The sequence below is a fragment of the Echiichthys vipera genome (assembly GCF_963691815.1).
Source record: "Echiichthys vipera genome assembly, chromosome: 6".
Classification (NCBI taxonomy): domain Eukaryota; kingdom Metazoa; phylum Chordata; class Actinopteri; order Perciformes; family Trachinidae; genus Echiichthys; species Echiichthys vipera.
In genome coordinates, this window is record NC_139831.1 from 14141696 (window position 1) to 14168498 (window position 26803).

At 40.1% G+C, this 26803-nt stretch overlaps 1 protein-coding gene across 4 annotated transcripts in view; it reads right to left on the reverse strand.

The window, feature by feature from the left end:
- mid2 (midline 2) overlaps positions 1–26803 on the reverse strand; it is a 159244-nt gene that overhangs the window by 53872 nt on the left and 78569 nt on the right. For 3 of the 4 annotated variants that reach the window (XM_083914912.1, XM_083914914.1, XM_083914913.1), the window contains exons 3-4: positions 2141–2206; positions 387–482 (exon numbers count right to left, since the gene is read on the reverse strand). In XM_083914912.1, coding sequence (XP_083771038.1) covers positions 387–482; positions 2141–2206 — 162 coding nt within the window. The remainder of the gene's footprint in view (positions 1–386; positions 483–2140; positions 2207–26803) is intronic. The other variant, XM_083914915.1, reaches the window with a different exon arrangement.

Genomic DNA, 26803 nt, shown 5'->3' on the forward strand with positions numbered 1-26803 from the left:
AATGTATTTAAATTTGACCAATATCACCATAGAAGATTTTGTTCATATCGCCCAGTAATAATTCTTCAATTAATAAGGTCTAAAAACAGTGCTTTTGTGCTGGCCTTTAATGAACCCAAATAGGAAACTGAAATTCACTTTCAGTCTCAAGAGATTTTTGAGAAATTACCTTTGATTTGACCAAAATTGAGAAAACATGAATACTGCTGGCCATATTATACAACTATCCATCCAGCTGATGGAAGCTTCATGGATGCCTCCAACTACCATAAAACTATGGTGATTAATTGAGAATCTCTCTATGGTTTTAATTACTGTCACAGTGAGTTAAACATCACTACTTGAAGGTTTCCAGCTACAGACACAAACATAAGAACGTTGCATACCTCAACCTGTTGACAGATCTGGATGAGCTTTGCCATTTGGTTCTCCAGTTCGCTGTTCCTCTTAACAAGGTTGGTCAGGTTGTTCTCCAGGGTTTGCTGTGAGGAGGGAAGAGGAGGAGGAGGATGAGGAGGAGGATGAAGCAGGGACACAAGACAAGGCCAAACATTAGCACATATGAAGTGTGAAGGATTAATTATTATAATTTCTCAGCATGCCATTGTGAATTTTAATTTAACAATAAATAAAAAAAATAAAACAACTCTCTATTTAATGAATCTGTCATCAAGCTCATACCCATTAAGGGCCAGTTCTTATATCCATACATTTTAACACTTATTCTGAAAACTGGAAGGGATTGTAAGTATCAAAGTCCTTAATTGTAAGGTTCTGCCTTATCCTCAGTGGTATTCTAATACTGCATCTAAAATCAAATGGCATGAAAATGAACTGATAGATACAGATTATTATTAGAGATGATCAGTTTACACACATATGTTAGGGTCAGCTACATGACAGAAATGATGTAGTGCAGTGTGACACTAACGGTGACTTTGACGATATGCTTTCTGTGACAACAACACATGCTACTCTTACATTCTGTTATTCAATATTCATCATTTGATCCCGTTATAAAGGTTTCTTTATAATATATGAAATCCATAGAAAAAAGGTCTCTTTACAAATTTTTAATGGCTGTTATTTGGCAACTAGTAATTACAAATAGTTCAATAAAAGGGTCCAAATGCTGGGAAGGCCTATGAGACAGAATATGTTGCTCTATATTAAAATTATTATAATGATTTATATATAGCTGAACAAATCTCAGGGTTGCATTGACATTTAGAGGTCACTACTTTGAAGCCAAATAGTCTTATTAGCCAACATATGGTCTGTAATTTGAGGATTTAACTACCTTACCCTGTCTTACTTTGGTTAAATTCTTCAGGGATCATATGGTTGTTTTTGTGACATGAAAACAATCGAACTCCCCTGGTTATTCTAGTGATCAAACACTCAATTACTATAATACCTTAATTGTTACCGTCAAATGCAAAACAAAACACACACACACACACACACACACACACACACACACACACACACACACACACACACACACACACACACACACACACACACACACACACACACACACACACACACACACACACACACACACACACACACACACACACACACACAAACACACACACACACACACACACACACACACACACACACACACACACACACACACACACACACACTACAAAAGATGAAAATGGAAACCAGCAAATAGAGCCAGAAATAGAACTTCTTTTCAAAAGGAAGCAAATCAATGATGGCGGCTATGACGATGGGCATCAAAATAACAACAACAACCACAGCTGCAAAGAGAACAGTAGAACAAAGCAGCAGACAAGCAGCGGGTGTTTGAAGTAGCTCACTCATGCAAGTGAAAGGGAGGTGGGCTGGGCAAGCACCTGGCCACGTCTCTGAATGTACCGCTGCCTGGCTGTCAGGCAGCCTCCATGCTTTCCAATATCTCCTCTGCCTGTCGTTCAGCCACATTTACTCCGTCTGCCTGTTGTCTGTTTGACTTTGAACCCACTTAATTATTTATCTGCCTCCCTGCATCCCTTCCTTATCTATCCAGGTGTCTACCTGTGTGCCTGTGTGCCTTTATGCAGGGATAAAGCATGAGGGGGGGGGGGGATGGTGGTGGTTGGAAGAAGGCAGCCAGGAAACTCACCGCAGCGCTTGTCTTTGAAGCCTCCATTACCGCATCTGACACTCTGCCCGGGCTCACCTGATAAGCCTACAAACACACACATACACCCACATAAGTGCACACATAAACACACACACGGACAAGCCTGAGTGCATGACGTCTGTCACCTAAACGCAACTGAAGAGGAGAACTCCTCCCTGATAAAGCTGCCACAAACACTCTTCTTATGCTCTGCTGCATGAATGCAGATGAGAGTGTGGCACCCTGAAACTGAAGCTGGACTTAAATCGCTGGAACTTGCATTTGGTTGTGGTGGCACAGCCCCATGCGAGTGTGCTTGTGTGTGTGAGAGTTTGAAGTGGAACATCAGTGAGAGGGGACAGATGGGTCATTAATTAGCAAGCGGGAGTGGAAGATGATTAATACATCAGAACACAACTGCCTCCCTTGAGACTGCAGTGAAACAAACTCATCTGTCCTCGACATACACACATGCATATATAGACTTGCAACAGGCGACATGCTTACTTCTCTGGAGAAGACATCTGCTTGTACTTGCACATGTAAGTGAATAAAGGCATTAAGCTGTGTAAATGTCTATCCACTGTATAAATGACAACAAAAGGTGAGTTCTGTGTGTGTAGATAGGTTTCTGCCTCACTTGTGTTGGCACTACTGAGGCTTGAGCCGAGCAGGCAGGACGAGTGGCAGTGAGAGAGCGAGGGGGAGGGGGGCTTGGGGGCAGAGCAACCATCAAAAACAAACTCATTAAAACACACAACAGACATCAAAGACGGCTAGAACTCAGAGATAGAGAGAGGGAGCGTAGTAACACATGAATGACGGGAGGAACGGGTGGAAGAAAAGGGTAGGATGGGTGGGCTAAAGTGCCAGCGAGTGTGGGATGGATGGTGACATGCAGGAGGAGGCAAAATTAAATGTCAAGCCAAATTGGCATTTTCATAATATAATAAGATGGCATATTCTGTCAAAAATCATCATCTGAGCAGGTATGGCAACAGTTTGGAACTTGAAAAGACATCGATATTGGGTTTCACCAGCTTTTTATAAATCCATCACTAAGTTGTGTCAAGTTCCTCCTTAGTACTTTGTAACTACTAACTAGTTTCAAACCAGTTAGCACAATTAAAATGCAATGTTTAGTCAAGACTAGTAGTGTAGCTAGTAATGTGTAAGTCGGTTGCTAGGAAATTTCTTTAATGTTTTCAGTCAGAAACTATATAATCAGAAAGTCCTTATAGCATCATGAGCTGGAGCATACCTTCCAAAAACTATAATTGTTTAGGATGCCAAACAATTTATTAATTCTCCTCTCAGTAAAGACTTACTTTATAATTTCGTTTGAACTACCAACCACAGGTTTTTTATTTTCTTAATCTATCAACCGGCCGACAAATGTTTACTGGCATGGAAAATAGAGATTCAAGGAGATAAATACCATAAGGCAAGCAATTACAGAGAGAGAGATAAAAGAGATGGATGGAGAAGGAGGAGTGTGAGTAGGGAAAGCAGAGGAAGACATGAATGGAGGGAGGAGTAAATAAAAGGGAAGCAGAAATAAGTGACGGATAACATTTCAGTTGCTTGAGGCACATCTCGGGGCTTGTTGGGGGTGGGCAGTGCACTTAGCATAAGGCAATATCATTCATTCACTAACTCATCTTAGGATGTGGCACGTCATGAGCGCAGCAGAGATGGAGGGGGTTGATGGGATGGAAATAGGCATGAGTCCCGTGCTGAGAGGGGCAACTTGGCAGAGTGGCTCCAGTCTGGCCTGCCCTCTAATTCAGTCTTCTGCTGCTCTCTTTTCCCTCGTTATCTGTCTTCCTGTCACTCTCTGCTTTCTCTCATTCCTACAGTACCCGCTAACCTGGCTTTCTGTCTCCTCCCTCGCTCTGCGTCTCTCTACTTCAGTCCTTATTCTGTCCGTCTGGGCACAGCTACAACTGCAGCTGCTGACAGCCCATCATCTTGGTTTAGATCACCACCCCTTCATACGACTTTAGTGTGTTGAGAGGCTCCAGAGTCTCATTCCTTTACAGATGATCCCATTTCTCTTTGAAACAAAAAAGGACAGATCCCTATATATATATATATATATATATATATATATATATATATATATATATATATATATATAGCTATGTAGCTATGGAGACTGGAGAGAGGGATTGTGGGGGAAAAAAGATACCCCTTTCTTACAGGAAACTTGCTTATGAAGAAAGTTTTACTCCACACATTTTGCTTTCACAGTTTATTCTCTAGTCATCACTGTTCATAGAGTCTGTAGATCACTTCATATTACTGCCAAACCATGACATTACACAAAATGACATCATATACAACCATTTGTGTCTATAAAAGGTAGCAACTCAGATACCTATGTTTCTGGGAAATCCAACAAACCCAAGCCCGATTTCTGCAAAAGTATCTGTGTTGTGCTTCAGTACTGTGACAATTTAGCAGTAGGCAGTTTCTGAAATCATATAATGTGTAATGTGTTACTCCCCAACCTGAGGCATTGACTGAGCTCATTGCTACTCTGCTACAGGAACCTTAAAAGACTTTTATTTGAGGTCAAATTTAAGTTCATTAATGTAATCACAAAAAAAGTAAGAGGCGATAAGCGACACATATCCACATATCCGACAGGAGAAGACTATCTCCTAAATATTAAAGGTCGCATATAGTAAAAAGTGAGATGTCCATGTCTTTTTTTTATAGAGCAGGTTGGTGTGCTATATAAATACTGTGAAAGTATCAAAAAACACACAACCTGTATAAAAAAAACTGTAACTTTAAAATAGCCGTCAGGACTTCTGTACTGTTGTGATGTCACAACTATAGGATAAATAGGTAGAAAGTGACCGGCTGCAATGACAATGCAGAGATGCTCAAATCGCAGATTCAGAAGACCATGAAACACTGATGTAAATATATGGTAGAAACCCAAAATCTAAATATGAACCTGAAAATTAGCATGATAGAAGTGCTTGGCCATAGGTGCTGCACTGCATTGTTTGCCTGAGAAGATGACATTGTTTAGTGGCTCAATCTCCAGGTCATTACAACGACTTAACAACAAAAAGTCAACCACCGCCACAACAAAAATGGAACAGAATGGCCTAAGGCCTAAGTATCCGATTTCAAAGTCTTTTTCTTTTAATTAGTTCTGGGCCCTCCCCCATACTCAACGAGACAGAAAGAGAAAAAGAAATGAAAGCAAGAGAAAGAGGGAAAGATTAAACTTGAGAAAGAGAAAAAAAATAGAACAAGCTCACTTTACAGCTGTTGTTAACAAGAGGCTTTTCATGAGACTGGATGTGTCAGTAACACAATCCTTCTGGGAAACTCGGTTTTTGTCTGAGGATAATATTCCATAGGGCAGAGCTTTTGAGACCAACCAATTGTAACGGGGTATAACAAACGGAGAGTCACGCTCGTCTCATAACCCGCTGGCTGAAGCCCAATTAATGAGACCAATAGGGATGCTTAAAACAAGCCACAATAACACACACTTTTTGGTTTATATCTCACAACCAAAAGCAGTCCATTTGTGCATTTTGGCTTTGTCCGTTGTGCAAGGCAGGAGGGTTCCCCTACCACCAATTCAACATAAATAAACAACAAACCTTTCATGTTCTACAATGAACGTAAGGTGTAATGTATTCACTTTCGTATCCTCAACCTCTGAATGATGTTTGAACTTGTGTGACCTTCAAGCTATAAGTGACTGCATGAACGTTCAAGGGATCTCAAAACAGTGGGATAGCAGCGATAACTGGGAGCAGACAGCTAGAAGATGCTTACTTTCATTTGTAAGTCTGGTGGAGGAATTTTAAAAACGTTTGAAAAAACAGGAGAAGGAAGAAGGTAAGGGTATCGAAGGACAAGTCTATACTGCTATAGTCTACTTCTCTTAGGACACAGCTTTGCGATTGCCTGCTTTTTTCCCCCTTAAGGCTTATTATGAGGAAAAAAGCCATCTTAAATGGACATAAATCCAATAGTGATTCAACTTTTTAGCCGAATGAGGGGATTAGGATAAAGAAATTTCTCTGTAGGTTTGAAAGAGAATAATGAATCTTCATGACTACTGAACAGCAGCAAGGATGCCAGACACAAGCTGGCATTTGATTTTGTTTATAAGGCTCTCAGACATCCCATGGGCCTGTGTGTGCTTTAACGTCCCAATTATTTGTTTGGGTCGGAGACAGACTGACCCAGGACGAGTAAAACCAGAACAAAGGACAGATAACAATGAAAAAGAAAAAAATCAATAAATTAGATGCTACATGAGGCACAGCCATCCCTGACCATTTCCCGCCTTTATTAGACAGTGTTCATATCATATTACAGGCTGAGGAAACTGTGATATATGAATGTAAAAAGATTTGAATCCAATGCTGCGGATTAAGGCGAGTCTGGACTGAGATGAAGTGGGGTTAGTAGAAAACAGTGATATGGTTGAATGAGCTTAAAGGATCTTTCTGTTTCATTTCAAAGGGCCTACACTGGATTCTTGTTGGAACATTGCAATTCAGTTTCATGGATTAATACTGGGATAAGAAAATACAATATATACAAGTGGCTTGGCTGTTGTTCAATATGATCAATTGCTGTGTAAGAGAGAGAGAGAATAACAACAACAACAACAACAACTGTTTTTTCACCTGTTTTTACAATGAGACACTAACTGTGTTGTGTGGTAACTGAGAAGAATTTACAAATGGAGCACAGAGAAACAGCCGACCAATGAACATAACACTGAGAAAGCTCATTAAAACGGTACTTTAAAAAAAAAAATGAAATTTCACTTCTGTTAAAGCATAAATCCGGTGTAAAATCATCCCAGGGTCTTTTTCGGCAAATTCGATCATCCAATAAGCCATAGAGAGAATTTTATTAGCTCGAAGGGAAGTACGGTGAAGGCACTAAAATGGCTTTTTTTAACCACTAATCCTGATCGAAATAACACCAAACCTTACACATTAACCGAAGCACCAACAACGTAGTTAGTGAACCCAGAGTTAATAAAAGAGTGTTTTGAAATACTTACCTGCTGGCTGGTATCAGCTCGTCTCGTAGTAAAGTCCATTCAGGTCAATTAGCAAATGCAATCCAAGAGGAAGGAGCCCACTGGTGCTTTGTTTTATGTGTAGGGACTTTTATCATGCTACTGCAGAGGTTTGGTGTTATTTTGATCTGTATTAGTGGTTAAAAAAGCAGTTTTCAATCCTTCACTGTGCTGCCCCGAGCTAACCAGTGTTAGCCATGTCCGGTTGTTAGGGACCCGACTGGATTTGATCATTCATACACGAAAAAATTTGACTCGATGGCTTATTTGATGACCGAATTTGCTGAAAAATACCCTGGGATAATTGTACACCGGAATTACACTTTAACATTAATCTACAGCCCTAATATCATTGATACTTTTGTATTCAATCAAGAGAAGCTCACTTAGGGGCGTATACACTGGATGCATCAGTATTTTGATGTTCCACATGACCCAATGAATACTGACAGTCAATTGATAACAGCAGCTGTGTACATCAACACGATACAGTACAGTATTTTCAAGATTGCTGTTTTCATGTCATGATAATTTGTCTGACACGCTGGGTGGATGTAACGCATGGTGACCATACAATATGACAGTTTATTTGACTGATTGTTAGATGGAGAGCACAGATGCCACATCAGTCAATTTATTAGTCGTGTAAAATCATATAAAATTAAATTCTCATAAACTGTAGTTCTATCAATGTCTGGTGTATCCGTTTTTTCCTCCTGACCACAACAGGGAGAAAAGGCTGTAACACAGGTGGTTGGGATCTTTCCCGACTCTCTTATTCCTTTTGTTATTCTTAGCCTGGTAAATATTGCACCTGACTGTGAAATCATGTATTTTGTGATCTTGTGAAGAATAGCCACATTCTCTCACCACTAGTTCTCAACACAATAAAACAAAGAATAATTAATCTGATATAAAATTCTTAATTAAAATGTATTAAAGTTGTTTCTAGCGGCCTCTAACTGCAGATGAGCCGGTTCTTTTAGAGCCCTACATCTTGCCACGTTCATGGTAACTATGTGTGTTGACTTTTTTTTTTGCTCTTTTGTTAACTTTATTAACACATTCACCACTGTACTTCCAGTCAGTCCCCTATGCTACCTTTTTGAATCCATACACAAACACATGTTCCTATAACACTCCTGGGGTCCGTTTCACAAAGCAGGTTCAACAAACTCTGAGTCTAACCCTGAACTCTGAGTTGATCTACTCTGAGATAGTAAACTCTGAGTTTTCAGTTCCAGAACAGCAGATCTGCGTTAGGTTGATCAACTCAGAGTAGTTTGACCTGGAGTTAAGCGCAAGTAAAAAAAGACAGCATCAATGGAGCCCTGATTCGACGAGTCACCACAGCAACGGGGAAGGGGAGGGCTACGCTACAACTGGAACTGTAAATATTAATGCGCTCATACGGAGAGTTTGAGCATGTTTTTCGCCGAAAGTGTAACACCGCTGCAGCAGCAAAAGAGAGGGAGACGGTGCGGGAGGACATTGCTGCTCGGGTCAGTGCGTAAGTTTAAATGTAGTCCTTTGCAATCACAGTAATATCACAGGGGAAACTGCTCGAGTGGGAGTCTATTAGTTTATTTCATTTAGGTGCATTCCCACGGGGGAGAAGCGCACTTGTCAGCAGCTTAAGATGAAACATAAAAACATTGTTCAAACAGGTAAAACATCGGCACAATCTCATGGTGACGCCTCATTTTGAGCATGTTTTACATTGTAAAGTAAATATTACCGTAAGTGGCTGTTTTATATGTTGTATAAAAAACTCCCATTTGCAAAAAACGCAGCACAACACACAATATCTGCTGGGATATGAGAGTATGACTTAGGTTGTTAATGTTGGAAATGTAAGGACAGATGAGGTTGTATGTAAATGATGGACTGTGACATGAAACGGTGCCGTATTCAGAACCCCTGCCATGAAATGCACCCCCTCGCATTATAGGTGATGTTCTGGATCAAAAGGCTATATAGGAGTAGTTTATATACCGGTAACCCAATTAAAAGCACACACTTTTGAACCTATGAATTGCAAGAAAAGCTGGGATTATATTTAGGAAACGCTAAGTCAAATACATTCAACTTGCTCAAAAGATCCATTTCATTCATTTTGTAATTATGGCTGCAGTATATTAAGGACGTCTATGCGCGGTCTGATAATCATCTCCTGACGAATATTTAATTATCTGTGCAGTAATGCTGCACCTTCATCCACGGGATCTTTATCAAAAGGACATGCCATGGTAGTGAAATAGTCACCACCTAATATAACTTCTAATGACTGATTTTTGCAGTGATTTTCTGAAAAAAACTGACGACAGAACTATACTAAGCCAAAACTCGCCTGCTGACTGAATGAATGAGAAAATCAAACACCGTGTGTGGCTGAAAGAGGGCGGAGACAGAGAGAAACTCAAGGTTTTCTGAGAAAAACCTGGTCCCGACCAGGTTAGTCTCAGAGAGCATGTTACCGTGGTAACTGACCGAGAGGTTAAGTTACCTCTCTTTGTGAAACAGGTCAGAGTTACCCCTCTCTCTCTGGTTTGAGTTACCTCCCTTTGTGAAACGGAAAACTCAGAGTTTCCCTCATTTCAGGGTTAACAGACTCAGACTTTTCACTAAACCTGCTTTGTGAAACGGACCCCTGCCCTTACTACAAGCCTGACTCAGAAGTTGGAAGTTCCCCATTTTCCGAAGTGAACGCAGCATAACTGTTAGTCATGATGTTGGCTACTCATGCCTTTGGGATAATGATATCTTCTACATTCTAAAGTATTTCAGAATTTTACATAATGTAAATTATACCTGAACTCCATTCAGACATTTATTTACTGTATAATATACGTAGACATAAGTGGATGTTTAAAATAGTTTCATCATCTTGAATTGTACACCGTGCAGCTCATAATAAACACTTGTTATCCAGTTCCACCCTCACCCATGGTAGATGATATCATTAGGTTGGTGCTATTAGGTGTGGGCTAGATAAGGAATATTCCTGTCCCGTCTCAAAACTCAAGCTGTAACCAACCACTGTGATGCCTGACTGAAGACATTATCGGAGCTAGAGGAGAATATAGCAGAGCTTTGATAGAGTCAACATCAATATTTAGAGTATTTTATGGTGTGTACAAGGTTAGGTGCAATAGCAAAGTCCAGAGAAACAGAGTACAGCTCTAGGTAAAATCCGTTATGGCAAGGTCGTCTAGGTAAATATATTTCTAATCTTTAACTCACATCTGTAGTGTACAGCCTGTAGCCCCGAAAACAGCCGAGATTGCAAGATACAGGTAAAATGAACACCGCCACAAACAACTGCTCAGGATGCGCATTGCGAGTCTACGTAGGTCTGATTTGTTGTTTTGGAATGTGTGTGTGTGTGTGTGTGTGTGTATGTGTATGGCAGACCAGAAACAAGCAGATAATAAATGTATCTGTATCCATACTCCTGATAATATCTGGACTGTAGCAGGTGTGAACAAAACACAAGAACAAATTGATCCACTCTTCTAACTCTAGGGTAAAACGGCAAATGGCTGAAATCACCCAAATGTTGGCGAATTCCTTTAAGGAAAACACCACCTACATAAAGGAAAATATGTTATTTCCATGGCCTAGGAAAGTCAATATTTGTGAACATGAGCTGCTCTCTCTCAAAGCAAGAAACCAGAGAACGCCTCAAACTCCCTTTAAAGTCTGGAGCTGTTTCGTAGACAAATGAATGGGAAACTGATTTTGTGGTCCCACAGCATGTTTTATTACTCAACTGAACTTTATTCTATTGTAGTGTTTTCTGTTTTTAAACAGAAAATGTTCCCATATACTTAGAACATTCCCCTGGCTGCTCATTTTTCACAATTCACTGTCTATGGAGCAGTTCCTGACTTCTCCATGTTTACTTATATTTTAACACTGTCTTCGACCATAGGAATAACTTGTATTAGTTTTGGTAAATGGGGGGGGGGGGGGTGCAATATTATGTTTCTGCTATAATATGCTATAGTATGCTTTAATAGTCCAAGCAGCACATAGGCTTTGATTGGCAGCAGAGCCCTGATCAGCAGGGAGGCTACCCTCCAATCAATTAATCCAGGTTAAATCTCTGGAGTCAATGAACAGTCCTTCAGCAACACAGTAAATTCCTGCTGCCTCCAAAAAAATACGTTCCTAACGTAGCTGACCCTAACCTCTGTTCTATGAAGGTTGTTTTGTTTTCTTTCTTTTCTCTTCTTTCTGGCTCTCTTTCTTTTAAAAAAACACAAAAATCAATTTCTTCTGGCCCAAAGCATTATCTACTAAAAGCTGGCCTGTTATTTTGCAATGTCAGACAAATTGCTTCTATAGTATACAACAGGGCATTATAACAATGCTATTGACATAATCCACACATTTCTTTTTAAACTTTTTTAGGGTTTTAAAGTTATGGAAACGAGCCTTTGGGCAAACTTTTGCAAACCTTAAATATTTTCTATTAATGTGCCCTCTCAATGTAAAATAAACAAATAAAAACCTCAGCTATTCACTGCAGATATTTTGTCATTTGGATTTGTAATAGATGCCATGTGTGACAGTTCAGACACGACTCAGTTCGTTAGGTAGGATTTCCATGGTTTGCTCTAACTGCCTGTCTTCTACATTCACCTCCCAAGGCACGCCTGCAGCATGATGGGCTTCACTGTCCTCTTCTCTTCCTGATTGGCTGTATTTTGCAAATGGAATTTTTATACCCACCAAATTAATTGAGCCAAAATGCCCCGCTTAGCTCCTGCATGAAAAAGCACAGAAAGCGACATCGAGACAGAGAGAGAGGAAAGAGCGCCTAACAGCTAAAGAGAGAGAGAGAGCCACACAGACAGACAATTCATTGGCAGTAATACAATTATCTAACTGCTGGCTCGTTGGTATATTTATATGACACAGTTATTCATTTTGCCTAATTTTCTGAAATGCTATAACAGAGAGCGCAGTGTTTTGGGTCTGAGTCATTCTTCCTGATGGGAACCAAGAGGCCGTTGCTTGGCCATGTGTCTCTAAAAGCCCATTGACTCATCATTTTTTAGCAAAGAACGCTGAATTTTCACCAATTTTGTCCCCAGATGTGTGGACATATAAAGAAAAAGAACTTCATACATTAATTAAGTTCAGTCCAAGGCTCTAGTAGACATTTTTTTTTGAGTGTTTCTTAGGCACACGTTGAACTGTGCACACAGTACTAACTAAAATCAGATGAGGTGTGTGATGGTAAAATATTACCAATCATCAAAATGTTGTGTGAAGAAAAAGTAGTAGAGTATAGAACTCTTTTTCATTCGACTTTGACATTAACAGGTTCAATATTGCAAAAAGTGACATTTCCATGTCTTTTTTTAATTATAAAACAGGTTGAGGTTCTATATAAAGACTGGGAAAGTTTCAAAGCGCTCAATCTACAGAGAAAGGCACACAACCCGTATTCAGAAACTGTGCCTCTAAACGAACCGTCTGTATGGTTGTAATACGGTTGTCACACATTTATAGGTAGCGCTGCTACAGTTAGTTAGTTAGTTATGCTGAGAGCACAGTAAATGCTGATGAATCAGAGCATACTGGGCTTTTCGGGAGCGGGGCTTAATGAGACAGGTGCTAAAACTGAATTTCAGACAGAGTAAATACAGGTATATTCAGTTAGACAGAGAGAGAAAAATAATAAACATGGTCAAGTAGAAAGCTGAAATACCAATACGAGCGTGAAAATGAGCATTATGTGACCTTTAATCTAGGTTGACTGTGTGAAAAAGATTAGATTTCAGTGGCAGCGCAGATTGGCAAAGCCAGCACCCACAGGAGGTCACAGAGATGTGCCGTGTACAGCCCTCACAAATATAACAGCATAATGAGGACCCCAGCTGACACACTGAAACAAGCGCCTGCTGAAGAAGATGTTTACCAAGAGCAAAAACAGGCAACCTCATTGGTTAGCTGGGTGCCGAGGGTGCAGAAAATCCCAAGATGAGGTTGAAAGGCTTTGTATGTCTTGTATTAGAAAACAATATGGATGCGTGCAAAAGCACAAAAGTACCTCATTTTGCTTTTCGTTCACTGGAGTCGGGTGATTTCCTAGGTCATTTCATATCAGCTTTACAATTCTACATCTCTCTGCATGAATCTCATACCAGCATCTTTTACTTTAATTTCTCCAATCAGGAGGTGCTTCTGATTAAGTACTATAACTGTATGGTATTTCAGCCATACCCAGCGTTTTTAAAAAACATACCACAGAAGTGAGATAAGCATGGCTGTCAGTGGCGCCTGGTATAGATTTGAATGGAAATACTTTATTGATCCCAAGCTGGGAAATTGCACTTGTTTTTTTCTTTTAGAATAGAAATACTTGTTAGAATAGAAATACTCAAGGTAAGCTAATGCAAAAAGAATGCTTTGCTGAAATCAAAGTATTGTTCTCATTAAACCTCCCCTTAAGCCTTTAAGCACCAAGACATCCACCTTAAGTCAGGAAGGGGAAGGGGGAAAAGACATTTATGTGGTGGTGACAAATGTCGACCAGAGACTTGTTTGCCTAGTTACAAAGCTGATACAAATCTGTGGCAGATGGTTAAAACCGTGACCTGACAGAGGCATAGTGCTGATTTTTACACTCTCAGTCTCAAATTAATTGGCTCTCCCTGGTTTGTAACCTCCATTATACGCTCGCTGTCGCTCATTAAATTATTAATACTAAAAGAAAACATTATTGAAAGCCATTGGGAAAGAATGATGGAGAACAGTTGGTGCAGTATTCCCTTAAGACAAAGAGATTCAGAGCTGTTTGCCTGTGAAACTGCTATGAATAACTGAAATGACAGTTGTGAAGTTTTCATCACGACCCCAGAGCTTTGACTGTCCTTGCCGGTGTTTTATTATATCACTCAGGGCAAAGTGACACACGGGATAATCTCACGGCCAACACGAGGGCCGCAGCACACTTACGCTTGTGTAAAATTCATGTGAACTTCACAAACATTGGCTATGCAGGGCTTTTCTGGTGGAGCTCGTACAGTGCATGCACCTAAAACCCTGCTGAGACAAGCTGCGTGGAAGAGGCAACTGATTCAGGCAGAAGTTATTTTCTGTCATCATTGTCATCATTCTACCACTGCATCCCTGTCTTCCCTCTGTGCATCTAAATGCATGCATCAACATGTACACTGTGACCGTCAGCTCATCTCTATGTTTCCCTCCTCCTCCCCTATATTGCAATTTAAATTTAATTATAGAGTGAACTTTACTTATTGCTCTTTTGAGACTCATATCACATTCCTATAATCCTCAAAACAATAATAAAAAGGGATAAGAGCTAAAATAGTTCAATAATGCACATTTTTGTATGATCTCAGTTTCAAAGAGTGACATTAAGAAAATAAAGGCTACTGTGCTACACAAAAACAAAGAAATGACATAGTACAGCTAATTCGTTTCTACAAACTTTTTGCTGTTTAAAGAAAATGGACTTGTACTTACATGAAACAGAATCACATTTTAGGAACATGTGCTTAATCACTTTCTCGTAGAGTTAGATAAGAAGATGAAGTTTGTTTTAGGACTGTTGATATATAGTGCATCACAAATCTGTGTTTATGAGTGTAGTCATTATAAATGCATTATAATTCACTATAGAAGGCCTCATAATATCCGATAGATGTGGTCTTCATAGAAAGTGTTACCCGAATGAATAGCTGAAGCCAGCAGCTGGTTAGTTTAGCTCAGCACAAAGACTGGAAGCAGGAGGAAACAGCTGGCTCTGTCCAAAGGTAACAAACTGCATCTCTTAAACTCATTAATTAACAAATGCCATGCCGTTTGTTTAATATGTACGAAAACTGCCAGACTATTTCTTTGCCCTCTTCTTCCATATGGATTAACAAACACAATTTAACATGTTAATGAGTGAGGTTCTTGGTGTGGTATGTTGGCTGTTCAGCAGCAGACAGGAGATCTCTACAGTGAGTCATTAACACGGCACAGAAAACCATCGGCTGCCCTCTGCACTCCCAGGTAGACGTCTGCAGCTCCGACTGCCTCTGCAGAGCCAAAAACATTCTAAAGGAGTCTTCTCATCCTGAACACCACCTGCACGACCATTGAAGCACAGACCACCAGACTTAAGAACAGTTTCTTTCCCTGGGCCACAAGCACACATAACTCCTAACAAGCTTTGAACGACCCCTCACAAGCAATATGTTAACTGTCTTTCTATTTCTAATTAGTTAGCTTAAGAGGTGCTGGTAGGCAGATTTTGATACTTCTGGACAGGCAACCTGTTTCCTCCTGCATACAGTCATGACCAGCCACTGGCTCCAGATACATATTTAGCATACGGATGCAAGAGCGCTGTCAATCCCGCTCACCTTCAGTAAGGAAGCGAATAAGCATATTTCCTTAAAATGTCAAACTACAGCTTTAAACAGCATTTCTGCACAATCTTAAGTTGATCTATGTGTTGACACCTGAAGCCAAGATAACAAGGTTTGCTGGAGGCAGGTTGGCTGGAAGCGAGGGTTTGTCCTTGAGCGTTGATGAGTGAAACTCACTGAATGTCAAACATCATGGAATCCCTATAGTCACTCTTTCCTGCCCCCACTATTTGCTCTTGCTTTCGCAGCCATTTTTGTCACTCTACTGTACAATGTCAGCTGTCGCTCTCTCCCAATTTCTTCCTCAAACCCGGCCTCCATCATCTTGTCCTCCATTTCTTCCTTTTGCCTTTATTTAATTTGTAAAAACTAAATAACTATGACAATGAGTCCTGTTGTTAAGACTTAGTCCCTGTTTTGTCTCTGTTTCTCAGTTTGTTGCCTAAAGATACACAGCAGACATAACAAAACAGCTTTGGCTACCATTTCAAATAGCCGCCCAATTTGAAATGTAAATGTTTTATCTGATTTTTAACAACTAACGTTCTACAAAATAATCCACTTTGCTGAGCGCGTCATCTTTCTAAATGTTCAGTAACAGGAACAATAATCTGGAGAGACTGACACTTTCCCAGTTAAACGCTTTACACTTGTCAACTTCTTGTAAAAACCTCCAGAGGAGTTCATCTGAGCACATGGACTACAGAAATGGGGGTGGGGGGTTTGGCTCTGCGAGAGTGCGATAAGGTTATGAGAAATGCAGTTAGTCGATTTCTTTTGAGGTGAGAGAGGCTTTAGAGGCGGCTAACGCCTCGTTTCTGAAAACATATGACACTAATGCGACCAGCAGGAGGGTGAACATGCTCATACACACGCATGTATTTAAAAACACACAGAGGAGCACATGTCATGACGTGTGGTGAGATGTAACCTGAGGTTCTGCCGCCTGCTCAAAAGGCCTGTAATGTAAAATCCGTGTCGTTACTGACGCATGATTTGTGGGGGAAAGGAGGCACAGAAAGCTTTGACGTAAAGCAACTATGATTCCAAGCTCCTTTTATTACAGTCTCAAAATTTGAGCTTCCAAAAAAAATCCTATCTTAAACTTTTGCTTATCTCGACAGATCTCAGCGTGGCTTAAACTCAGTCTGCCACAAATATACTTTGCCACTTCCCCGCCTCTCTGATTTAAAGCCTCGTTTTTGCACAAACCTTAATCTATATAAATCTGGTTATAAACCATGTGACTTATTGAATGGGTTCCCTGCACTCTATATATGAGGCAATACATGTTTGAAATTGACTTGCATTACATAAAAGGGCGAGTGAAACAAAACAGCACAATCGTAGTTACAAAAGAGAAACTGCAGCTTTATGTTTGCTGCTGTTTCAGCGGTATTGAATGTGACAGTAGTTAATGCCAACAAGAGACCCGCGATTTCCACCCTGAAGCGTTTTTATCTCGCCCACTACAGTGTAGCCCCTGCTGAGCCCAGCAGGTATTCAAATGCAGAACAGAAAAAAGATCCAAATATATACACACACATAATACAATAAAAACAAGTCAGAGGCTGCACACACTCCCCTCCTCCCTTTTACACAAAGTGACAGTGGTCAGTGACAAGACAGAGCGACTCTATTAGTATCAAAGCTGTTCTGTCCACCCTAACAGATGGGTTTGCTTCCTCCAAGGTGGGCGAAGTGATTTACTGTATCTCCACTATACATTGCCTTATCTAATTGGACCGACAGTGCCCAGGAAGCAGGCCAGTAAATCATGTCACTATCTATGTATTTATAGATGAGGTCACGTAACTCTAGTGCTGATGGCAGCTACATAACACCTATATGTGACACCTGTTACTATGCCAGCTGCTGGCAGGATGCCTTAAAAAAATGAGATGGACACTGGAGTAATAGGTGGGAGCATAAAGAGAGGAAGTGAGCAAATGTGAGAGACAATGATAACAGGGAGGGGGAAAAAATCAGATTATTATTGCACACATAACTCTGACATCCTTAGCCTTATCCTATTGCTTGGAGTCATGGATTCACATGCTGACATGCCAGCTCCAGCTCACATTTATTTGAGGGCGAGAAAATTCTGAAGGGATGACAGGCCCAAGTTCAGAGTCACATAACCCGAGCTGTGTCTCAGCTTCACTGTTATCCATCCCTGATTTGGTCACACACCTGTTATAGTGCAGGGAACCACTCAGGACAGAGTCAGGGATGGTAACGGGGCTCGCTGCAAAGAGGGAAGACACATTCCCTGCGTTCCTGTGATTTTTATGTGGTTGGCTCTCTGGCGTCGATATCTGGAACAGACATTCCTCTCGGTTCGACTCCCCGGGGATCTGAACTTTTTTAACGTAACCCGATCTAAACAGAAATTTCCAGGGATGTTCCTGCATATCATTGACATCAGAATTAGAAGGATGAAGATCATTATTTTAGGTTTTTTGTTAGTTATCCACCCACAACATTTAGGGTAGAGGCGCTAAAGAAGGTCGATACGCCATTGCAGCCTTTAAGTAATACCTTTTTCTTTTTTTTCAGGCTTCTGATTGGCCAAAATCGTTTGCTCCTTCTTTGTAACATGGCATAAGAGTCAGGGTTATGTCGCTGCCTGTTGATTTGACATGCTTGTTATAGCCCTACATTGTGTTGGAGATTTAAAACAGTGCTTGTGTGGATGGGAGAAAGAAGGAAGGAAGGAAAAACCCTATTTTTTAACAATGACCGTGTATGCGTAGATTAGGCCAAGGTAATAAAAAAAAGCAATTGCATTATCTTACTGGCTTTTACAAGCACTGTTAGTTGTAATATTGCAAAGGGAAATCTCTAAATAAGGTGTGCAAAGCTGGAACCAGAGCTACTAAACACAGAGAAGGCCTTTGTTTCTGTGTGTGTTTGTGTTTGTGTGTGTGTGTGTGTGTGTGTGTGTGTGATGTGTGTGTGTGTGTGTGTGTGTGTGTGTGTGTGTGTGTGTGTGTGTGCGCGTGTGTGTGTGTTTGTGTATGTATAGAGAATGGGGATTGACTTTCATGCCATTTTCTAACACTTACAATGTAATTTTTACAAACAAGAAAAAGCCTGATATTCTTTTCTATATGAATATCCAGATGGTGTTTCCGTTTTTGTATGGTATACAGTACATGACCTCAGATGTACATGTGGCTTTGTGTTCCTCTGTGGGGCTTTAGTAGACAGGGTGCTGGCTGCTGCTGTCACCACCATGCTGTCCAGAGAGGATATGTGATGTGTCCCTTTTTAGAAGCCATAAAAGAAGCCCATGCATGCGCTGATGCATACTTTTAAGTGCGCATCAGCGCACCCCCCTCACATTGGCTTTTACTGTACATCAGCGCCTAGTGTCGCAAACCTGTGTTCTCAATCTCTCTCAAAGAAGAAAACGAACAAGCTCCCAGGTGCTCCTCTCCTTTCGGCTCCTGTGGCAAAATCCTCTAAACCTAAATAAATTGTATACATCGCACTAATACTGCTGGGTGTCTGGTGCCCCTGACACAAGATGCACCTGTGGTACAGAGTTCACGTTGTAGAGAAATATAACCCTGGAGTGCTGAATACAGGGAGGTAGAGAGAATTGTTTCATTGTTTGATAAACACAGACACATTGTATTTGTTGCCAAAAGCAGCAGTTGCATTTTACGGACAGATTTTATTCTATTTTCTGGTTCAGCTCCGAGATGGTCGTTTTGGAAAAATGATGATCACAGTAGATGAATGATTCAAATTGGAAAGGCGTTCAAAAAAATAGACGTTCCAACTTTTCTCCTGTTTCTTAAATAAATACCTCATGAAAGAAGAGATACAAATGTTACTACTTGAATACACATCAATTCAGTATATATTGAAAACTTTAACTAACACTGACATATACAACAGCATCAGCTAAAAATATCAACAAACAAAATATTGCACAGATAACAGGTTGTGACTTTTTTTATATCTTATATGCAGCACTTCCTAGCTTTCTACAATATGTATGTCACAGATAATGGTGTTCACGATTCTGTTTGTGTGTGTGTGTGTGTGTGTGTGTGTGTGTGTATTTGTTTTGAAAGTGAATGTTAGTGTTTCAGGAAGCAAGAGATTCATGGGAACGGAATGAATATTTCTTTCCAAGGCAGCTGTGTCTGAGACAGAGCGAGATGCTTGAGAACAGTGTGGGAGACTGAACTCCTCCTTGGTGAGCCAAAACAACACACACACACACACACACACACACACACACACACACACACACACACACACACACACACACACACACACACACACACACACACACACACACACACACACACACACACACACACACACACACACACACACACACACACACACACACACACACACACACACACACACACACACACACACACACACACACACACACACACACACACACACACGCTTAGGAATCCAATTGTACAACACTACTCTATCTGCCCTTGCAATTTTCTCAACATTATTTAATCAACAAATTCCGATTTTCAGGCGTCCTGATGAATATATGTTTGTTAAAACTATTTGTAAAAAACGCTCACAAGGCGCTGGTTATTTCCTGAACCATCCACAATACAAGACTGGATAGATAAAGTGAATTGCATTCATGTTAGGGAAAAAATTACTTCAGAAAAATGTGGACCAAAATTCTCGACCAAGTGGGTCAAATATTTAAAGCCCTTGCTGCCAGATTTTGTGAAGGTATCAAATCAATGACCCTGTAATGTTTTATTCCATCAAACATGATTCATTTTTATTCTCTCTTATGTCATGCATACTTTACTTCTCTGTGGCCGGAAGGGAAAATATAAATGAAGTTAAAGCATATGTTTAGTCTGGACGACTATCATTTCTCATGCATAAGTCTGTTGTTTTATTTTTCATGCATTCTGCCATTCACCCATCTCACGGACGCTCACTCATTGTTCTTTGCTGTCATTGTATGGAGCTGCCAAACATGCCATCAGCACAACTGAAAGTAAATCAAAATGGGAAATAACGGCTGCCCATGGGGAGACCAATTTAGGAGAACAGTCAGGCTATTTTAACTCCTCAGTTTACCTGCCAGTATTTCTTTTTCTGTATTTCACGTTTCTCTGTCTTAACTCTTGTGATTTTGAACTAAACCAACTGATCCCTGACTGACTGCCCCCCTTATAGGATTGCTTAAGCTGTCTTACTACTGCTTCAGTGTCATGAAAGCCAAAAACATAACTCAATTATGACATGCTGTTCAACCAAGCGGAACTGTAAACAGATTGGTTTCTTACTAACTTAAGTAGGTCTGTGTATTATGGTCTACATCCAGGTTTGGTCGTTTGTCACTCTTAACACCCAGCGCCATTGAGTTCTTCAGCTCACTGCTGAAAGGGAAATGATGCGTTTTACATTTCAAGCAGTTGTGACAGTGAAGCCGCTAAAAGGAAACCAGCTGCCCTGGAGCCGAAACTGAAGTGGTCAGATCCACTGCCTTCCAAAAATGAAATTCACTCCATAATGACAATTTACAATGGAGGGCGACTATCACCAAGTAGTCAAAAATGCTCCTAGATTGGAGGAAATTATGCAATTGAGGCTCGTTCTGGTTCCAGTTTACATTCACTGTCTACACAGTTGAGTCAGTGCTGAACCTACATTGAATTCAAAACACAAAGAATATAAAGTTACAATCAATCGTTGATTAAGGCAAAAGACCTAATGGGTGCTTTTAAGTTCCAATCCTTCAGGCTCAGTAACACTTTCATCAAGCAGAAGAAAATTTTACAGATTTAGCAGGTGATGTAGTCAGCTGGCTTCTAGTGCTACTGTACCATTTTCTGGTGTGACCAACCTGCATGCATTAATGTTGATAACACAACACTGATATATTACCACCTTATAAAGTTGTTATGGTGTACATGTGAGCAAACAGTTGCCCATGTATGCATCCAGGTGACAAAGAGCGGTATTAGCCATTTCAAAAGTTTCTAGCTCTGTTTTGGTATTAAAAAACTCCTGAGGGTAATATCTGTCTTATTATCTGCTAAATGCTCCACTGTCTTAAATATAAATGAAATTTCATGAAAACCACACGTATAGTGCATTATGGGGCATTCATAGTTAATTATAATGCATTTATAATGCTTCACAACTTGTAATTCTCTGCATAGTTTATTAAAATTTGACCTACAGTATAGATTATTTTAAATATATTGAAATGCATTACACTTTACTTACCACCAACGATAAAATGTTATGATGATAAGCATTAATTATTATAAATGCAACAATATGTACTACACTCTACCAAACACATACGATTAGTGCTGCACAATTAATCAAACTTTTGTTACGATCACGATTCGCTTGATTGAGTGATATTTACAATGCATCATTCTGTTCATGGAACGCTCTGTATCAAAGGTTTTTTTCCTTGCAAAGCCAATATAGCACTCCTCAGAGAAATAGAGAAAATACTCTCTCTTTAAGCCTCTGACACTCCATAAACCACTGCCTGATCACATGCCTCCATGAGCCAATCAGAGTTGTTCCCTGCACCACCGCACAGCTTAGTTTCTAGTCGACAGCCACTGAGCAGCTAACTTGGCGAGGCCGAGGGGCTTGAGAATCAGATCGTCATCCATTTTGTGGAAGCATTTCGGGTTCAAGGCAAGTGACACAAAACAAGAATAAAATATATTTGCACAATGTAAAATGTAAAAAAGTGCCTTGTTGACGTTTTGCTACATTTTCTCTCTTGTTTTATTTATTTTTATTTATTCTTTAAGGAGATGCAATTAATTTTTGGTGAATAAGAAGAACTATTTTATTTTGATGAACATAATTGTACATTAGCAGCAATGTAGCGCCATATGGATGTGAATCCAGTATAACGAGCCCATGTGACAATTAAAATTTGATTTGGTTAGTCAACAAATAATCTCAATATTGATTAAAATAATTGTGATAATCATTTTGGCCATAATTGTGTAGCCCTACATACAATGATTAACTTATGATATTGCATGGACTATTTAAGCACACTGAGTCCTTACTAAAGTTGATTGTTAAGGTGTGTATAGGTGATGTTAGGAAGCCATATTGTATTATAAGCTCCTTCAGTCAACCTTTAGTTAAAATGAGACAAAAGCATCCATAAGACACTAACTACTCCTGATACAGTGCATTAGAAATCATTGTGTAGTCATGAAGCATTATAGATGTATTATATTTCACTAAGAATGCCCTCATAATGCACTATAGATGTAGTCTCCATAGAAAGTTTTACCAAAGATACTGTACAGAGCTGAGGGGAACTGCAGTCAGGTGATAATTATATGTGGATTTGCCACAGTGAAGCCTTTAAAATTATACTGTACATAGTAATTTCATCCTTTGTTAATATAATATTCATAAAGCAAATTAAATTCACGCAGTGGTTATAGTTAGAATATTTCAAGTTGATATTCACTCTTTCAAAATTCACATTTAGAGAATATAGATGATTCAATGCTGAAAACTATTATTAACATGTGGTTACTGTACCCTGGGCGCAGCTCAGAGGATACTAACCACCATCGGGCTATTTCAAGTTTGGGGAGGTCTCAGAGGCCCCAGTTGTCCTCAGGCCAGTGAAGACGTGCTATTCATCTCACACTGGTGTCGTTAGTTCAGTCGAAGTGTCTCCCCGGTGGCGACACACCGTTCCTGCTTGGCAGCCTCACAGCAGGATGCAGAACTCATCACGCACACATCAGCACACAAAAAGGAAGTGTGTGACACCACAACATGCCACAAGTGGAAAATAGACTGTCACTCAACGGGCCTTTACATGCGCACACACACTACATACATACACATACTTCTGTGTACGTGTGTGTATGGGATGAAATTTAGAAGTTGGATGTTGACTGACGTTCCAGACTCAGTATAAATATTCCTGTTATGCTTCATTGTCTCGTCCACTGTCCCTGAGCCACACGCCAAAACAGCTTCTGGGAGACTCAAGGCACCCTTTGACTATAAAATATCTGGTATGATTAAAATGAGTGGATTTTTATCAAGCCTTTACATTTTCTTTTACAAATCCCCCAGAGACACGGAAATATAATTTCTAAATCAAGCAATGTTCATAGACTGCATGTGTCATCAGTTTCCTCAAACAGAGCCCCTCCCTTCCCTTCCCTCCTTATAAATGTGATCTGTGCCAGGGATTGCTGCAGATTAATACCAGGGAGTGCTTACTCATCAGATATCACAGGCAAATAATGTGGAACTTTATGAAAGGTTGGAGTCAAAATGCTGGGAAGCCAGTGGAAAATAACATCAGCCTAGCAGGATGAGCTTCTACTGTTGATAAATGTGTAAATCCTCTTACATTGTGATGTAGCTGCCAGCTTTCTTACTAAAATACATAAATAGTAATGAGTTTATGATCTACCACGCATTATAACAAACCATGAATATATATATACATATCACACATTTTAAGAACATAAATAACCTACACTTAAACTCTTTCTGGCATGATTGAATGCGTTGTAAATATACTGTACATATATATGCTTGTTTGATAGACGCCCCAGAAATCCAAAAAGTTGTATTTATCACCTGCTTAGTTAAAAGGATTTTCCTTGAGTGTCAAAAAAAGAGTCAGAGGCTCAGCTAAGCTTCCCTATGTTGTCAGCTTCTTACAGCTTTACGCTAAAATACACACAGCACAACCCTTCAAGTGCCTGAATTCCATTTTTAAGACTTGTTTAAAAAAAAAAAAGGCAAAAAAAGGGGTGGCGAGAAAAGCAGATGAAAGACAGGAAAGGAAGAGCTGGCAAGGTTCATCCAGCACGGATATAGAGGCTGATGGTGCAAAATCTTTTGTGCTGATATTCAGTGTTTTTGAAGTTGACTATTCCCATGCTAAAAATAAAAAAAATGTTTACCCAGGAATCTTTATCCTTGAGAGCGGGAAAAAGCCCAGAAAACAAGATTTAGTCCATGGGACACTAAAAGGACATTCTTAAAGCTTGCAAACCAAGCACACATATTTTATGGCATAGACCATGAGATAAATTGGACTTTAAAATGAAGTTATGTAAAACAAATGTTATTGATAGGGCTGATACTGACACCAGCTGATAGCCGTTGTTAATGTGGTTTATTTTGTTTCTGTTATCTAGTCCCCTTTTTGTGTCAGGCAAACAAAGAAATCTTCATTAAATAAAAAAACAACTGTTTTAAAGTCATTCACTATTACACTATGTTTGAATGGGCAAACATTCAATCAACCTTTAATACAACCTTTTGAAATTGAAAAACAACTGCATCAGAGGCCTTTTAGCCCGCTATACAACCCTCTACTCAATGAGAAGTATTTTTCAGTACTTGCATAGCCTAACAAAAGCACAAAGGTACAACGCTCTTGTCGCTGATCTCAATGAGTGGTGTCCAGCCGATGGCTTCTTTTCTTAATCAGCAGGTGCAATGGCAGCAGATTCTAGCTACAGTGCCGTTTTCTGAGCTCTACCACAAATAATAATAAATATTTAGCGCAAAACTGCCACACAACAAATAAACATCAGCAACTGCCATCACCTTAATTGCCGATAGGCCAATGGCTGTCAACAAGGCAAACATTGGCAGAAAATGATGTCTGGCCAATGAATCTGTGTTTCCCTAGCTATTATTTTTGTGAGAAAATTAATAATATAAGTTGCTTAAAACATTTAAAGTTCATACTGAGTCATAAACCTCAATTTTAAAGACGATGAACAACACTGATTTGCAGATATATGCCTAATGAGTGACCTTACATGTATTCTATAGCTAATCTATATCAGTAGATCACATGGACCATCCAGTGAGACAGTATCACACTATCACACTATCACAACTGAAGATAGCAAGAATCCAGCTCCACAAGTGAAACCTGCTCTGATTTTATGGAAAAAAGGTGAGGGGAGGCATTGATGGATAATGGATAAATTGGAATGGGTGAATTTGTACATCGCTCTCAAACATACACACAAAACTCGGAGATGAGTAATATGGGTTATATTCCTCTTTCTGTATTGCATTGTATCACTGCTGACACCAAAGCTCTTAAAAGCTTTCCACGTTCTTTCTGCATAAATTGTGCATATGCATGATACATGCAGTGCCTGGGAGTGATTTGATAAGCTTTTTTTTTTCATGACCCACTAAATTTTATGATGGGCTGGCGTGACATGTTTTAGCAACACATGCATGATGCATTGACAGTAGTGAAGTATAGGCACTTGCTCATGCACACACACACACACACACACTCTCTCTCTCACACACACACACACACACACACACACACACACACACACACACACACACACACACACACACACACACACACACACACACACACACACACACACACACACACACACACACACACACACACACACACACACACACACACACACACACACACACACACACACTACCTGATAGGCATGTTAACTCACGTAGGCACAGAAGTGGCGCACACAGACACTAAAAGCTTTCTACTACGTCCTTGGTGGTTCCGTCAGCATGACTAAGTGTGCTCCATCTCACACTGTTCTCCAGATAGAGCCATGATTTCCCCTGGCATCTCATACTCAGCTCCAAATCACTCCACACATGTCAGAGCTAATAGCATCTGCTTTGAAACACATGCACACCCACATGTGCTCGCAGGCACACGCACACACTCACACTCGCACCTGTAGATACTGCACACAGGCGCACATATTTGAAAGCAATCATATACCCTCCTACGCACAAACACACTGGAGGGCTGTGGGTCTCCCTTTCAGCAGTAATATGCTGCTGCAGTATGTGGGCTTGCGGGCGACTGCGGGAGGAATGGAACGGTGCTACCCAAAACCAGGCAGACCTGACAGGGGCCAAATGAGGTAGGCAAGGCAAGGTGAGGCAAGTTGATTTGTAAGGTAATTCAAAGTGCTTTACATAAAACATTAAAAGCACTGGAAAGAAACACATAAAATGACATTTAAATAGAGATAAAACATACACTGGAGATCGAAATTAGAGGACAAGATAGAATATCCGCTGTGGCTATACCAATGCTGTACTAGCATGTTTTTTTTAAATAACCAAGGCACTTCCACAAAACCCTTTATTTTGTGAAAAAAACAATAAACAAAA